The 18,288-nt window shown below is 42.1% G+C and overlaps 1 protein-coding gene and 1 pseudogene across 1 annotated transcript; both read left to right on the plus strand.

Annotated features, from left to right (window-relative positions):
- Window positions 1-1,654: 1,654 nt before the first annotated feature.
- On the plus strand, window positions 1,655-10,008 carry LOC139832844 (uncharacterized). Its single transcript, XM_071822798.1, has 3 exons — window positions 1,655-2,406; window positions 8,757-9,632; window positions 9,740-10,008. Exons 1-3 carry the CDS (start codon window positions 2,169-2,171, stop codon window positions 9,784-9,786), a joined length of 1,161 nt encoding a protein of 386 aa, XP_071678899.1. The 5' UTR covers window positions 1,655-2,168; the 3' UTR covers window positions 9,787-10,008.
- Window positions 10,009-10,187: 179 nt separating this feature from the next.
- LOC127309462 (uncharacterized) lies at window positions 10,188-16,558 on the plus strand (annotated as a pseudogene).
- Window positions 16,559-18,288: the final 1,730 nt, after the last annotated feature.

The raw sequence follows: 18,288 nt of genomic DNA on the forward strand, positions 1-18,288 counted from the left end.
ATGTAAGCCAAATTAAATCAAGCCTTGCATGATTCATAAAATAGGAAGATCCCTAGTAATTGCAAAGTAAGGTGTTGCAAATAAAAAAAAATGACCTAGGAATAAATCTAAGTGATTCACATGAACACTAAAAAATAATAAGACCATGATATATGCTCATAGTGACCTAGGGACGTTAGGATTTTGACAAAGCCATTGAAGTCTCACTCAAGATGATGGAACTGAAGTAGATCATCAAGATGAGTGTGCTAAACTTCAATGTGGCTTTGGATTAAAAGCATATCTTGGGAATTGATATTTTGATCTATGGGATAGATCAAAATGAATGAATCTAATATATCACACATTACAGAAGGACTTAATACCAGATCTCCTGAGACCAGAACCTGGTATGTTCCAAATATAATTCTTGAGTTAATGTCAAGGAAATAAACATCAGACTAACCATCAACACTTGATCTATTCTATTATTTTGTATCACTGGATTTATACCAACATCACAGTGGAACCTAAAACCCTTGAGACCAGAGAAACCCTGTGAGGAACATCTGATCACTCATAATAACCATATCCATGCAAGAGAGACCAAGCTAAGTGATAAATTATAGTATTTAAGCCATCACTTAAAATGTTAAGTGAGAGCTATACCTTATAAATATTTGACATATGAAACCAGTCACTCATGATCCTCACCACTGGGTGTTGATCATGGCACCTTGAGAATTTGCATGAGAGTGGTAAAATAACTATGCATTCACTAGAGACCATAATACTAGTCGGAAATTGTGATACATAACTAGTAGTAGTAATTCATTAAGAGGTAGGGTTTTGCTACTCATAAATTAAAAGTAAATAGGAGGGGTTTATTCATGTGAATTAATGAGAATTTGGTTGGTCATGTTGAATACATGCTGATATCATGCTATATTGATGTGAATAAGAAAACCTAACAAGACCTAATATGATAAGCAGATATCATCCATCCCTAATAAAAATACTAGGTTAGTAAATAGTAATAATGGTGTTCCTTATCATCTTTAGTAAATCATAATAGTAGTACCTTGGTATTTGATTAACTTAAAACCATCAGCCACACTCATATTAATAATTTGGAGTGACCATATTAATATTTGTGTAGGTCATCACCTCTATTAAAACTCATATACCCTAGATGCCTTAGAACTCTATACCATGATGCCAAGTCCATTACTATTGTATAGTTATTAATGCATATTGACAAATTAGTAGGAGGGGAGAAGAACCTCTACAAGTTAAGTATTTTTCATTTGCTCATATGGAAACCTAAATAATCTTAATTCAAGACATGTCTATGTAAGACAAATTAAATCAAGCCTTGCATGATTCATAAAATAGGAAGATCCCTAGTAATTGCAAAGTAAGGTGTTGCAAATAAAAAAAAATGACCTAGGAATAAATCTAAGTGATTCACATGAACACTAAAAAATAATAAGACCATGATATATGCTCATTTGATTTATTTTCCCAAAATGGAAAACTAATAACAAGATGTAAATTCTAGTAATTACTTATATGATTCATGAGGTCTATTAAAATATTTATAGGAAATTATTTAAGGAATTATAAAATTATTGTAACATTCCAATGTTGGTATTTAAATTCATCTTTAATATGACGCTAGTGCAATTATGTTACATATCTATTTTTGGTAAATATAGCTAAAAATATTTTCCTAAATCACCTAGTGGTCTAAGTTCCTGCAAGTAGTTTGCAGAATACACTTTGTTTGAATTATTCACCAACAAAATTGAATGCAAGTTGATATTACAAAAAACAGAAAATAGAAATAGGAAAAGGGAAAGAATAAGAAACAGAGAGAGAGAGTAAGCCTGGCAGCCTGCGTGGCCCAGCAGTAGCCCAGGAGGCAGCCCTGAGTCAGCCCGAGGTCAAAACCAGCCCACCTTAATCTCCCTAAGCCGCTGACTGGTGGGGCCCGCGCAGGAGGACGTCTTCGTCCTCATCCTCACGAGCTCGTGCTCGACAGCGAGACGGGAGCACAAGCTCCACGTCGATGCCAATCCTCTCGTGACGTCTTCGCGCTACAAAAAATCGTGAGGAGAGAACGACTCGCACTCCTCCTCTAGGACCTATTCTTATCCTCTCCCGTTTCCTCTACTTCCCAAAATCGCATGTTGCATCTCGCCGGTGTGCGCCATGGCGCCGCCGATTGGAGGCTTCCTAAAAGCCGGGGCTTGGTCCAGGGGTTGCGCCTCGTCGAGATAGGTCTCTGGGAGAAGCCGCATCTCAAGGGGAAGTTCGGAGCCATCCAATTTCGCCATTTCCTTTCACGTTATGCCGTCAGTAATGGCTTGGTGCAGCTCGTCGTTGCCCTCAATCAACCAAAGCAACTACCCTGGGAGCATCCCGGTGAGATTTCGATTAGAATGGGAGTAATCCCACATTTTTTGGCGCATTCTAGCATCATGTCACCGTCGCATGCCGTGCGCCGCCGCAAACGTGAGTCGCCGGAGTATCTCCGGAGATGTATAGAAGGGGAAACCGCCACCGTTAGGATCGTCGCGTCGCACGGGTTCTAGTGGTGCCAGAAATACATCCAGGCGAGGCCGGTATCGCCGGTACCTTCGCCGGCGACCGCGGTGACCACCGCCGCCATGTCACCGGTGGGCAGTCAATGAATTTTGACAAAGTCACGCCAGCGTGGAGGCTTACCTGGCCTATGGCCCATGAGTCAGTGGCTCAGGTTAGCTATAGCCACGGTATGAATAGGAGCAGTTCTTTCAAATTGATTTATGTAAATAGCTGTTAACTTCAAAAATGCATAACAAATAAAATATAAGTCATAAAATTACATACGACCTATCAAAATGTTCAGTAAGAAATAATCTATCCAATAAAAATATAATATGAAATATTTATTTTCATTATAAATTCATTTATTTTATAACCACTATTTTAGTAATTGCATATGCTATTAAAATTTACAAAATGAACAATTTTAATGTGGTATTTAATTTCAGAATTGCACCAATATTTTTTTAACTTGCATTGATACAATTTAATGAAATTTTACTTTCTTTTATAATTATGCTTTTCAATTACTAAAAAGCTAGCATTAATTAAACATCACTTCTAAATTATTATTTTCAAAGAATAAAATTTAGGAAAAATTCCCAAATCAAATTAATTGAGAAATGGAAAATTAATTTCTAATAATTATTATTTTACAAGTAATACTTATTAAATGTTTTGCCTAACCATCTAATATTGTTAAATCATTATAAATTTCAAATCTTGCTTTACTTAATTATTTAACCACCAATATTAATAATTTCTAAAACCACTAATAATTTCCAAAACACTTAGGCAACTAAATAAATGTGTTAGCCCACATTATCAACACTTGTATCATATCTCCATCATATTTAACTCACCAAAAATCAAATACCGAACAAAGTCACCTCCGAACCTTAGCAACGCAATAATTCTGCAACCATAGTATTTCACCTTAAATTTAATAATGGCTTCAATTGAAATAAAGAAACATTAGAAACCCTAAATCGACACGCTACGTCTTCACTTGTAGACATCCACACCTGATCCTGATCTAGTAAATTATTCACAAGTCTTAATTTGGGTTCTAAAAATTGTTACTTCCATGTATCACCATTAATCCTCAACCCCTAGTGTAATAAATTTAATACCAACCCTAAAAGCAACCACCCTTAATAATATTGTTAAACCCTATCCAGCATGTCTTGGATTTACTAAATACTCACTAGTATTAGTTAAACCTGCTTTTATTTTTGCTCTACCTAATATATACTCAGTGGTCAGTAGAGGATTAAAATGAACCATACAACAATCAAGCATTCTTTGAAATGCTTATCAGTCTTAACTTGTTCTTCAAAAGTTATTCTTTTTACCACTTATTATAAGCAATCACTAAAGCATTTATGGTAATAACAAAATAAGTTAACACTCTTCACTTGACCAAAATCAATTATGTATCACTACTATTTTACCATGCCTTATTATTTACCTTACCAGCATGATGCAACCTAAGTTAATATGCCACTGATGCAATAGTTTGTTAAATTCCCTAAAAATGTAATAAATCTTAATAAAACCACCACAAATAACTAAACCTAAATCATCGGGGTTCCGAAACGCTTGGAACGTCTGCATATCATGTCTTATGCATCAAAGCATGCTGCCATTTCTTTAAACATTATCCTTACCGGATGATGATGGAATTTTCAGAATTTGGAGTTCTATTATTTATCGAAGACTTTGATTGCATAATCTTGCAATCAATCAGGCAAGTTTAATACTCACTCCTTTGAGAGTCCTTTATTAAATGATTTGCAAAAGTGCTCAATCTCAACATTCTTCAAAGCAAAACAAAATGTTTCCAAAACCCTAATACACCTGCATTGTGTGGTGGGCATTGGAACCATGGTATGATTGTTGATGGTGGAGGTTCCAGTGCACTTGGTATGAACAGATAGGATTAATAACAAATGTTGCCAGTGATTCTAGCGCCGTAAAAACAGCGCGCTCATGAGATCTATAATGGCTCTGGGGAAGTCAGCTGTACCTTTTTCCTTTCGCACATCAACGGACTAACTCGTAAGGGGTGTCCAGAACGGTCTATCTTGGTAAAGGTCAGGACTTCGGGTCCGGGACGGTCTACCATTATGATAAAGGTGAGGACACCATTACTGGAGCCTGTCTATGATGGATTGTAGGGGTTGTCTGGACCGGGCTATCTTTTGGTATAGGTGAGGACTTCGAGTCCGGAACGGTCTACCAACTGATATAGGGGAGGACAGACCTACAAAAGGGTGGGTGTGCGGGGTTGTGGCGGAGGACAGTGATTGGCTTGGGTCTTATACTGGGCCCCACACCAAGGAAGTGTGGATGGGAATGCGCGCCCAGTTGTGCAACAAGGATAAGATCTCTCATGAAGTTAGCGCACCTCTGCAGAGTGTAAAAGATTGTGGCTTGTCACTCCCTGTTCCGGGAAGGAACTGCGAACGCGGCAGGAAAGGAACTCCCAAGGTTCTAGCACCCTGTGAAGATTGGCGGACATAGTTTTTAATAAAATACACCTTTAAAGAAAGGTTTATGAAAACTTGCATTAGCCTATGACTTCCTGGTCTATGGCTGTAGCTAGTGCATCAAACACCCACCATATGGACTTGCTGAGTAACGCTGTTGCTCATACTACACTTCTCACCCCTTCTAGGTTAGAAGTGATCAGTGGAGAATCTTCTGTGGAACTTGAAGACGAAGGCAATGACTACTACAAGTGGCGGAACTCATTCAGCTGAGTCAAAGAAGTCGATGGAAGCAGCTGTCTTTGTGGAACCATAGAATAGTAATAGATGGGAACTAATTCCAAATTCCTAGAACCCAAATAGTTGTGCTACTAGAGCATCTGTAGTAAGCCGGGTTACTCTAGAGGTAGCTCTAGGGTTAACTCTAGTTGGTGTTAGATAGATCTGGATTTCTATTTGGAATTTACCTCAATGTAATTTAGGAGGCTGTGATATTCTTCTGTAAGAGTCGGAGTTGTAATAGTCATACCTGGACCCGCATATGTTTCTGTTGTACCACTCTGAGGGATATAATGTGGGTGAAACGGTGTTTCATCTGTGTTATATCAACGACTTGCATACTACACCATGCAGTGGTATGCTGGGTCACCGCACATTTTCTCCAGTCTCATGTAAGGATTCTTTTAGAATTATAATGGCTTTAGTGGCACACTATGATTTAGAGCTGCATCAGATGGATGTAAAGACGGCTTTCCTAAATGGAGACTTGGAGGAAAATGTTTACATGGCACAACCCAAGGGTTTTGTCGTGGAAGGAAAAGAACATATGGGATGCCGTCTCAATAAGTCCATTTATGGATTAAAACAAGCCTCCAGGCAATGGTATTTAAAGTTTCATGAGACAATTAAAAGTTTTGGGTTCCATGAGAATATAGAGGACAATTGCGTGTATGCAAAGTTTAAGAATGGGAAATTCATTTTCCTTATCCTATATGTAGATGACATTCTGCTTGCTAGTAGTGATGTTAGTCTACTGTTGGAGACGAAGAAGTTCTTGTCCTCACACTTTGATATGAAAGATCTTGGTGATGCGTCATATGTCTTGGGCATAGAAATTCACCGAGATAGAAAGAATGGGATTTTGGGGCTATCCCAGAATGCATATTTAGAAAAGGTTCTAAAGAAATATAATATGCATAAGAGCAATGCCACACCTGCTCCTATAGTCAAGGGCGATAGATTTGGGAACTTTCAGTGTCCCAGGAACCAATATGAGATCGATCAAATGAAAGCGGTTCCATATGCTTCAGCTGTCGGAAGCTTAATGTATGCTCAAGTATGCACGCGCCCTGACTTAGCTTTTGTTACCGGGGTACTTGGCAGATTCCAAAGTAATCCAGGAATAGATCACTGGAAAATGGTAAAGAAGGCATTGCGTTATGCGGAAGGCACAAAAGGCCTCATGCTAACATATAGAAGAACTGATTCCCTTGAGATAAAAGGGTATTCAGATTCAGATTATGCGGGAGATGGAGACGAAAGAAAATCCACGTCAGGTTATGTCTTCACTCTCGCAGGGGGAGCTATATCATGGAAAAGCTTCAAACAAAAAAGCATGGCATCATCTACGATGATGGCCGAGTATCTAGCATGTTATGAGTCCGTGGGGCATGCAAATTGGTTAAAGAAATTTATACCCAGATTGAGAGTGGTAGATAGCATTGAAAGACCACTCAAGATGTACTGCGACAATGAGCCAGCAGTGTTTTATGCTCACAACAATAAGTCAAGTGATGCTGCCAAACACATTGACATTAAGTTTTATGTTGTGAAAGAAAGAGTCCAGGATCATACCATAAGTTTAGAGCATATAAGTACAAAGAAAATGCTCGCGGATCCGTCACGAAAGGCTTACCGCCCAGTGTGTTCAGAGAACAAGTAGCCGGCATGGGTTTACGGGAAAGCCTATGATACCTGGATATTAAGGGCCTAGAAAAGAATCTATTTTGGAATAGAAAGGTGTGTAGTAGCTTTTGAATCTAATGGTGCGTAAATGACCATTGTGACGAGACATGCTCTATGTACTGATCTATGAAAAAATGGGTGCCAAGAAAAGTTTAAGTCTAAGATCAATGTAAGATGAGATCAAGGGGGAGAATATTAGTTGATCTCACGTATCGACCCAACGGTCGGTCGCGACCCCGTCTCGCGCCCTGATCGGGAGCGCCTAACCACGTTATGGTTAGTGGGCCCCTGTTGCGCAGCGCAATATAAAAGGAGGTGGGGGCTGGGGGCACGCACAACGAGGTTCGTCGTCGCCCACTCACCCCACCGATAAACCAAACCCTAAGAGCCTCCGATCGGCTTGCGCTGTGGTGGCGGGAAGCTCCACTACACCGCCACCACTCCGTCGTCCTCATGGCGAACTCCTCATCATCCAAGGCCGACGGTACGTGCTTTACCCCTCTCATCTCAACTCATTTTCGATTCGATCCAGAGGGCCAGTCTAGTATAGATTGAGTTTAGATGCTTTTACTCACTAGATCAATACCTAGAGATCCTATTAGGGCTAACAATGGTATTAGAGCATGACTAGGTTGTTGATCTAGATAGAGGTAGTTCTAGATCAAATCGGGACAGCTAATGCAATCGGAGAGGAATTTAGAACCCTAATCCTAGATCAACCGGACCCAAGCCGGGAAGAACTCGAATGAAATCGAGGGGACAGGGGAGATAGAAAAGAAAGGGAGGCGGCTTGTCGCTGGCCTCCACTCACCGGCTCCGCTCCGGGAAGAGGCGCCTCACCCTCCGGGAAGAGGAACGCGCAAAAGGGCACCCCCACCAGACCGCTCGATGGCGGCACGCCCTGCAAGGGGAACGCGTGCACCGGCGAGAGGACTGGCGGCGGCGCCACCTCCTCCTGCGCGGTCGGCCAGCCACGGCTGCCACCGTTCTCTGCGTGCGGCTCGCTCCGGCGGGCGCCGTTTTATCTCCTCGTCGCCGTCGGTGTCGGGTGAGAGAGAGGGCTGTGAGAAGAGCAGTGAGGGAGAGAAACAGAGTGGGCGGCTAGGGTTCGACCGCGACAGCCCCAGGCAGTTTTGTTCGGCCGAAAGCTCCGCTGGTCCGTTCGATTAGATCGACGGCCAGGGATTCGCTAGGGTTTCTGTTTGGGCTTAGGCGGTAGAGAAGAGGTGGGCCGGCTGCTGTGCGTGGCCCATTAGCACGTCACGGGCCTCTCTGCCCCTGCGCGAGCATTTTCCTTTTCAGAGAATAAAGAAAGAGAAAGAGGGCCTGATCTGGGCCAAAAAGACACTGTTTTTTCTTTCAGTGTATAGTTTCTGTTTTTTTTCTCTAGAATTAGAAATAAAGTAAAGTTTAGGAATTTTTTCCTGTGGGTTAAAATTCGAATATTAAGTTTTAGTTTCCGCTGTGCTAGTAATGTTGAAGTCACATCTTATTTCCTAATTAAATTGGAACCAACGGGAAAATTAAATTAGGAAGTGAGAATTAATTTTAAGAATGATGATTTTATTTTAATGACCAACGTTGTTAGTAGAATTTTCATTCTTCAAAAGTTAGTATTATCATTATTGATTCTATTTCTGCCCAACGGTGATGTAGAATTAATATTGAGGAGGTTCATGATTTAATTTGACCAACGTTGAATTAACTCATTTTGATGATATTTTCTTTCAGGAAATCCTATGAGTTTCATCTCGGCTATTGAGCCCCTCAATGGAGAGAACTATGGCTCATGGCGAGAGAAGATTGAGATGGGGCTTGCCCTGTATGATCTCGACTTGGCACTGATCGAGGCTTGTCCCAAAGAACCTAAGGACCCCGTGAGGGGCGACCAAGAAAGTGAAGATGACTTCAACAAAAGGGTTGGTGACCATGCACCAATAAGAATGAAGTACGATCTTGATCGTGCTAAGTGGGACTCGTCCAACAGAAAGTGCCTTACGGTGATTAAGAGCTCCATTCTGGAGGCTATAAGGGGAGAAATCCCACAGTGTGACACCGCCAGTGAGTACCTGAAAAAGGTAGAGAGCCAGTTCACTGGGTCTTCCAAGGCCTATGCGAGCACTCTCATTAAGAACCTTGTCACTACAAAGTACACTGGTGCTGGAGTAAGGGATCACATATTGAGGATGAGCCATATGTCTTCCAAGCTCAAGTCTATGGACATGGAGCTTCCAGAACAGTTCATCATCCATCTGATCTTTGCCTCACTTCCAAAAGATTTTGAGACCTTTGCTGTGAACTACAATGCACAGCCAGAAAAGTGGGCCATAGAGAAGATGATTGCCATGTGCATTCAAGAAGAAGAGAGGATCAAGGGGCAATCTGGTGACTCTGTCAATTATGCCAGCCCAACCAAGAAGAGGAACTTTCAAAGTTCCAAGCCACAAGGGAGACCTCAGTGGAATCCCTCTTCCTCCAAGCCACATGGAAAGGCTCCAGATCACCAGCAGCACCAGGAGGTGGACAAGGACACCTGCAAGTGGTGCAAGGAGAAGGGCCACTACCAGAAAGACTGTGTGGCTTTCCTGAAGCATCTGTGCAAGAAGGGTGAGGATTTAATTACTTTTGTAGATGAATCCTTATTTTTAAGTTATGCAAAATCTACTTGGTGGATTGACTCAGGTGCAACTGTTCATGTTGCAAATTCATTACAGGGATTCCGTATGAGCAGGACCCTGCAAAGAGGAGAAAGAAGTATTAAAGTTGCAAACGGCGTCAAAGCTGAAGTAGAAGCCATTGGAGAACTCCCATTAGAATTAGCAAATGGCTTTGTACTTTTATTAGTAGATGTACTTTATGTACCCTCTTTGCATCGAAACTTAATAAGTGTATTGCACTTAGATGATGATGGTTTTGCTTGCCATTTTGGTGATGGACAATGTAAGATCAAGTTTAATAATAAGATTGTTGGTCTTGCCTTCCGACAAGACAAGCTTTATTTGTTATCACTTTGTGAGAGTGTGAATGTTTTAAGCGCTGAGAATGAGAATGCCTCCTCATCCCTGGATGGAAAGAATAAGAGGAAAAGAATTGATGACGTATCTTCGAAATTATGGCACTGTCGTTTGGGCCATATTTCGAGGGGGAGAATAGAACGCTTAGTAAAAGAATCAATTCTTCCGCCTCTAGAATTTTCAAATTTAGAACAATGCATCGATTGCATTAAAGGGAAATTTGTAAAGAATATAAAGAAGGGCGCCAAAAGAAGCACATGAGTTTTAGAAATAATTCATACGGATATATGCGGTCCGTTTCTTGTGACATCTGTGGATGGCTATGATTCTTTCGTAACATTCACGGATGATTATTCACGCTATGGTTATATTTATCCAATTAAAGAGCGTTCAGAAGCATTGGATAAATTCAAGATATTTAAGGCTGAAGTAGAAAATCAGCATAGATTAAAGATTAAATTATAAGGTCGGACCGTGGAGGGGAGTACTACGGTCGGCACACCCCGTATGGCCAAGTTCCGGGACCTTTTGCGAGGTTCCTACAGGAACACGGCATAGTTGCCCAGTATTCCACACCGGGCGAGCCTCAGCAGAATGGAGTAGCTGAAAGACGAAACCGTACCCTGATGGATATGGTGAGAAGCATGTTAAGTTACTCCACCTTACCGGTTAGTTTGTGGATGGAGGCGTTAAAAACCGCCATTCACATACTTAATCGAGTTCCCAGTAAGTCGGTGTCTAAAACACCATATGAGTTATGGACTAGTCGAGAACCGTCACTCAATTATCTGCGAGTGTGGGGCTGTCCAGCTGAGGCCAAAGTATTCAACCCAAACATTGGGAAATTAGATCCTAAGACAGTGAGTTGCCATTTCATTGGCTATCCAGACAAGTCAAAAGGTTATCGTTTCTATTGTCCAGATAGAATTACTAAGTTTGTAGAAATGAGACACGCTGTGTTTCTGGAGGATGAGATGATCAGGGGGAGTACGGTATCTCGAGAAATCAACCTTGAGGAAAAGCGGGTGCATGCACCCACTCCGATGATTCAGGAACCATTTTTCTCGATACCTGCTGCTGCCGCACCGACACAGGACAATGTCACTGCGACACATGTTGTTAGTTCTCCCGTGGAAACAACAAATAGAAATGTTCCCACACATGAGGTAGAGCTGCAACACCCCCACATGGAAAATGTGCCAGATGTAGAGACCCTTAGAAGGTCTCAAAGAACTAGAAAGCCAGCTATTCCTGATGATTTTGAAATCTATGTCAGTGAAGAAGTTCAAATGGAGGGTGATCCCACCACATTTGAAGAAGCCACAAGAAGCGTTCACTCATCGAAGTGGCTTGAAGCCATGGAAGATGAAATGAGATCAATGAGTAGCAACAAGGTCCACGACTTGTTGCGAAGGGTTTCACCCAAAGAGAAGGAATAGACTACAATGAGACATTTTCTCCAGTCTCATCTAAGGATTCTTTTAGAATTATAATGGCTTTAGTGGCACACTATGATTTAGAGCTGCATCAGATGGATGTAAAGACGGCTTTCCTAAATGGAGACTTGGAGGAAAATGTTTACATGGCACAACCCAAGGGTTTTGTCGTGGAAGGAAAAGAACATATGGGATGCCGTCTGAATAAATCCATTTATGGATTAAAACAAGCCTCCAGGCAATGGTATCTAAAGTTTCATGAGAAAATTAAAAGTTTTGGGTTCCATGAGAATATAGAGGACAATTGCGTGTATGCAAAGTTTAAGAATGGGAAATTCATTTTCCTTATCCTATATGTAGATGACATTCTGCTTGCTAGTAGTGATGTTAGTCTACTGTTGGAGATGAAGAAGTTCTTGTCCTCACACTTTGATATGAAAGATCTTGGTGATGCGTCATATGTCTTGGGCATAGAAATTCACCGAGATAGAAAGAATGGGATTTTGGGGCTATCCCAGAATGCATATTTAGAAAAGGTTCTAAAGAAATATAATATGCATAAGAGCAATGCCACACCTGCTCCTATAGTCAAGGGCGATAGATTTGGGAACTTTCAGTGTCCCAGGAACCAATATGAGATCGATCAAATGAAAGCGGTTCCATATGCTTCAGCTATCGGAAGCTTAATGTAGGCTCAAGTATGCACGCGCCCTGACTTAGCTTTTGTTACCGGGGTACTTGGCAGATTCCAAAGTAATCCAGGAATAGATCACTGGAAAATGGTAAAGAAGGCATTGCGTTATGCGAAAGGCACAAAAGGCCTCATGCTAACATATAGAAGAACTGATTCCCTTGAGATAAAAGGGTATTCAGATTCAGATTATGCGGGAGATGGAGACGAAAGAAAATCCACGTCAGGTTATGTCTTCACTCTCGCAGGGGGAGCTATATCATGGAAAAGCTTCAAACAAAAAAGCATGGCAACATCTACGATGATGGCCAAGTATCTAGCATGTTATGAGGCCGTGGGGCATGCAAATTGGTAAAAGAAATTTATACCCGGATTGAGAGTGGTAGACAGCATTGAAAGACCACTCAAGATGTACTGCGACAATGAGCCAGCAGTGTTTTATGCTCACAACAATAAGTCAAGTGATGCTGCCAAACACATTGACATTAAGTTTTATGTTGTGAAAGAAAGAGTCCAGGATCATACCATAAGTTTAGAGCATATAAGTACAAAGAAAATGCTCGCGGATCCGCTCACGAAAGGCTTACCGCCCAGTTTGTTCAGAGAACACGTAGCCGGCATGGGTTTACGGGAAAGCCTATGATACCTGGATATTAAGGGCCTAGAAAAGAATCTATTTTGGAATAGAAAGGTGTGTAGTAGCTTTTCAATCTAATGGTGCGTAAATGACCATTGTGACGAGACATGCTCTATGTACTGATCTATGAAAAAATGGGTGCCATGAAAAGTTTAAGTCTAAGATCAATGTAAGATGAGATCAAGGGGGAGAATGTTAGTTGATCTCACGTATCGACCCAACGGTCGATCGCGACCCCGTCTCGCGCCCTGACCGGGAGCGCCTAACCACGCTATGGTTAGTGGGCCCCTGTCGCGCAGCGCAATATAAAAGGAGGTGGGGGCCGGGGGCACGCACAACGAGGTTCGTCGTCGCCCACTCACCCCACGGATAAATCAAACCCTAAGAGCCTCCGATCGGCTTGCGCTGTGGCGGCGGGAAGCTCCACTACACCGCCACCACTCCGTTGTCCTCATGGCGAGCTCCTCATCATCCAAGGCCGACGGCACGTGCTTTACCCCTCTCCTCTCAACTCATTCCCGATTCGATCCAGAGGGCCAGTCTAGTATAGATTGAGTTTAGATGCTTTTACTCACTAGATCAATACCTAGAGATCCTATTAGGGCTAACAAAAACCACTCAATAATATGTGTAGGTTATCTCCTAATTTACTCAAATTAGCCCTAATGGCCCTCTCCAACAACATATTTGACATGTTTTAGACGACTTGGGAGTCGAAGTCTGTCAAATTGTTTTCTAGCCATCTTGAGGTCAAGTCTTACGTATTTTCTAGACGTATGCGTGTTCAGACATCCAACACCCGCTTGCAAGCTTCCAATTGACGCAGTCATCAACATAACTAGGCGACTCTACTTCGATGGCAACAATGACATGCTTTCGAACTATATATATGCATGGCGCCAGTGTACATGAATAATTTTTCCAAATTTTGCGTGGTATAGTACGGCGCATGACTTCATAAGCAATATACGTATTTGATTTACTTCACTAAGAACACATATATGCGAGCGCTACATGATATGCGAGCCTTCCATGTACAGTGGACTCACACAATTCGGTGCGTATGCACTAGGGATCGAGGATGCGTTTTTAAGCAAGCTGCCATTGCACGCCCATGCTTCCAAAGAAAAAAAATTACCTATGGAAATTATAAATTGGAAACAAAAAGTGTGTCAAATGTGCAATTGGAAATACCTTTGTACTTAGAAGACGCCTAGTATAAATGTTGCTTTTCTCATAAGGATGGGATAGTCAAATACCTGCCCTGCATTTCGGTTTTAGTAAAAGTCGAATTTCTCATAAAGATCGAAGAGGAATCCACTTGTGCTAGGAGGAAAAGTGGACGTTTGGATATGAGGAACAAGCATTGCAGCATCCCTTTTGCGAAGCACACTGAATACAGGTTGGTGAGTATTTTGGTGAGCTGCCAAATGATTCAATCCCAAGGAAAGGCTCTAGGGAAGATGTGCAAGAGAAGATGAAGCCATTCTTGTGGCTGTGCAAGAAACCCGCCTTGCCCATGGCAACCCATGCAGTTTAAGGGTTGGTTCTGGCTACTGCTTAGTCGCTGTCTTCTTAAGCTTAGGTGCAAATGATCTCCTTGTTATGGGAGTGCTCTTGATGTAGCAGAGATAGACTTGGTTGGTTGTGCGGTGTTTCCGATGGTCTTGGGCATACTGAGACTTATATCTAGCTCAGACGATGTTCCCTAGTTGCTAGTCTGGTGTGAGTGGTCTTTGCTGGTTTTACTTAATTAACCGTGTGTTGTATGATTTTGTTGCAATTTTGGCCCAAATAGCCCAGTCTATTTTTTCCATTCCAATAGTTCCTGAAAATCCTAGAGGCCCATGTAGCCCATTCATGCATGGCAAGAGGTGGGACAAATGTTTAGTCCCACATTGCTAGTTGAGAGAGAGCTGGAGTGGTTTATAAGGAGAGTTGTTCTAGCACTTGTATGTGAGTGAGAAAAAGAGGTAATCCTCGCGCACTCCTCCTCCTCCTCGTTCGTCACGACACGCCGCGGGTTGCGGGAATGCCTCGAGCCGAGAGCAGACCGGGAGAGCTATCAGCGCGACTACTGACTTCATCACGGACTTCGACGACCACTTCCCCGACGAGGACTTCTTCCCCGACATCAGCAGTCTCTACCTCGACGACATGGCTGAAAACGACAACGTCAACGCCAACGCGGGCGCACAGCTGTATGGTGTTTTCTTTCATCTTGTTCAGATCATCATCATGTTCTCTATTTTTGTGGCACCTATAATATCTGGATCAATCTCTCCGTTTTTGTTTACATTATCTTTCTTCTCCTACATGCTTTGTTTTTTTTCTGTTAATCTAGTCATGTTTTTCTTGCGGTCTATTTTGTCTAAATTACTTGGTAAATTGCTAATTTTCTCAACAATCCAAAAACCTTATTATAGGCAATTTACCCCAAGTGGCTTTGTCGCATCTGTGAAGCCGCCCCCTTTTGAGGGTACTCACTACAAGAGATGGCGCGCGAGAGCAGTTCTCTGGTTTGAAAACATGAACTGCTATGACGCCACTCTTGGCAAGCCTGAGGGAGAGCTTACTCCTGCTCAGGAGCAAGTTTTTCAGAAAACTGATAGGCTGTTCAGGGCTGCTCGGTTATCTGTTCTTGGAGAGAACATTATTGAACCCTATATGTCCTTTACTAATGGTAAGGACATGTGGGCTGCTCTCGAGACCAAGTTTGGGGTCTCGGATGCAGGCAGTGAACTGTACATCATGGAGCAATTTTGTGACTTCAAGATGCTCAGTTGTTGAGCAGGCTCATGAGATACAGGCACTGGCCAAGGAGCTTGAGTACTTGACCTGTGTGTTACCAGACAAATTTATTGCCGGAAGCATTATTGCCAAGCTGCCTCCTTCATGGAGGAATTTTGCTACTTCCCTAAAACACAAGAGACAAGAGTTCACTGCTTCGGATCTCATTGGGACTCTTGATGTGGAAGAAAAGGCGAGGGCAAAAGACACACTTGCTCGTGGTGCTGAGGGTGGTTCAAGTGCCAACTTGGTGCAGAAAAAGAACTTCCCAGTCCCACAAGTTCAAGAACAAGGGCAAGTTTGATGGCAAGAGCAAGTTCGACTGGAAGAACAAGCCCTCACAGTCCACTACTTTCAAGAAGAAGACTGATAAGAAGAAAGGTTCCTATCATGTGTGCGGTGATCCTGGGCATTGGGCTCCTAGCTGCCCCAACCGTTATGACAGGCGCCAGCATGGGAAGGGCGGCAAGACCGCTAATGTTGTCATGGGCGATGTTGACATGAAGGATGTTGGGTATGGTATATTACCTACTATTCTTTCATTATGTCATTCTCCTGATTGGTGGATTGACACGGGCGCTAATGTACATGTTTGTTCTGACATTTCCATTTTTTCTTCATATCAGATCAGAGGGACTCAGTCCGTGTTGATGGGGAACGGCTCGCATTATTCTGTTCATGGTGTTGGTACGGTCGATCTGAAGTTCACTTCGGGAAAGACCGTGCGACTGAAGAACATGCATCATGTTCCCTCAATAAATAAGAATCTTGTTAGCAGACCCCTTCTATGTCGTGATGGCTACAAGATTGTTTTCGAGTCCAATAAGTTTGTACTTTCTAAGTTTGGTACTTTTATTGGTAAAGGATATGAGTGCGGAGGTTTATTCCGCCTGTCACTGTCAGATGTTTGTAATAAAGTTGTGAATCATGTTTCGTCTGATCTTATATCAAATGTCTGGCATTCACGTTTTTGTCATGTTAATTTTGGTTGCATGAGGCGATTATCAAAATTAGATTTAATACCAAAATTCACTTATGCCAAAGGATCGAAATGCCTAACCTGCGTGCAAGCAAAACAACCTCGCAAGTCGCATACGACTGCAGAGGTGAGAAATTTGGCACCACTAGAGCTCATACACTCTGATCTTTGTGAGATGAATGGTGTATTGACAAAAGGTGGAAAGAAATACTTCATGACATTGATCGATGACTCTACGAGATACTGTCATGTGTATCTTCTGAAGACAAAAGATGAGGCTTTGAGCTTCTTCAAAATTTATAAAGCTGAAGCAGAAAACCAACTTGATCGAAAGATTAAGAGGCTAAGGTCTGATCGAGGTGGAGAGTATTTTCCCAATGAGTTTGATTCTTTTTGTGCGGAACATGGTATAATTCATGAGAGGACGCCTCCCTACTAACCCCAGTCAAATGGAGTAGCCGAAAGAAAGAACCGAACTCTAACAGATCTGGTTAACGCCATGTTAGACACATCGGGTCTCTCTAAGGAATGGTGGGGGGAGGCACTGTTGACCGCGTGTCATGTCCTAAACCGAGTTCCCACAAAGAACAAAGAAATTACTCCATTAGAGGAATGGGAAAAGAAAAGGCTAAAACTCTCTTACCTACGAACTTGGGGTTGTTTAGCGAAAGTAAATGTGCCGATCCCCAAGAAGCGCAAGCTTGGACCAAAAACTGTAGATTGTGTTTTTCTGGGATATGCTTTTCGTAGCATTGGCTATAGATTTTTAATAGTAAAATCTGAGGTATCCGACATGCACGTTGGCACAATCATGGAGTCGAATGACGCGACTTTCTTTGAGGATATTTTTCCTATGAAGAATCTTTCTAGCTCATCAAATCAGGAGATACCTAACTTATCCAGTCAGGAATTTGTTACAATTCCTGAACCTACTATTCCCTTAGAACACCTTCAAGATCCCGAGAAAGATGATAACGAAATTCCTAAAAGGAGCAAGAGACAAAGGACTGCAAAGTCTTTTGGTGATGATTTCGTTGTGTATCTCGTAGATGATACTCCCACTTCTATTTCAGAAGCCTATGCATCTCCTGATGCTGACTACTGGAAGGAAGCTGTCCGAAGTGAAATGGATTCCATTTTAGCCAATGGAACTTGGGAGATCACTGATCGTCCTTATGGTTGCAAACCTGTAGGATGCAAATGGGTGTTTAAGAAGAAACTAAGGCCGGATGGTACTATTGAAAAGTACAAGGCAAGACTTGTGGCCAAGGGTTATACCCAAAAGGACGGAGAAGACTTCTTTGACACTTACTCACCTGTGGCTAGGTTGACCACTATTCGAGTACTACTTTCTCTGGCTGCCTCACATGGTCTTCTCGTTCATCAAATGGACGTCAAGACAGCTTTCCTAAATGGAGAGTTGGACGAGGAAATTTATATGGATCAACCAGATGGTTTTGTAGTAAATGGTCAAGAAAGAAAGGTGTGCAAGTTGTTGAAGTCTTTATATGGTCTTAAACAAGCACCAAAGCAATGGCACGAGAAATTTGATAAAACCTTAAACAGTGCAGGCTTTGTTGTAAACGAAGCGGACAAATGTGTGTACTATCGCCATGGTGGGGGCGAGGGAGTCATTATGTGTTTATATGTGGATGACATATTGATTTTTGGGACCAACCTTAATGTGATTAAGGAGGTCAAGGACTTTCTATCTTT

Source organism: Lolium perenne, chromosome 6 (assembly GCF_019359855.2).
Source record: "Lolium perenne isolate Kyuss_39 chromosome 6, Kyuss_2.0, whole genome shotgun sequence".
Taxonomy (NCBI): Eukaryota; Viridiplantae; Streptophyta; class Magnoliopsida; order Poales; family Poaceae; genus Lolium; species Lolium perenne.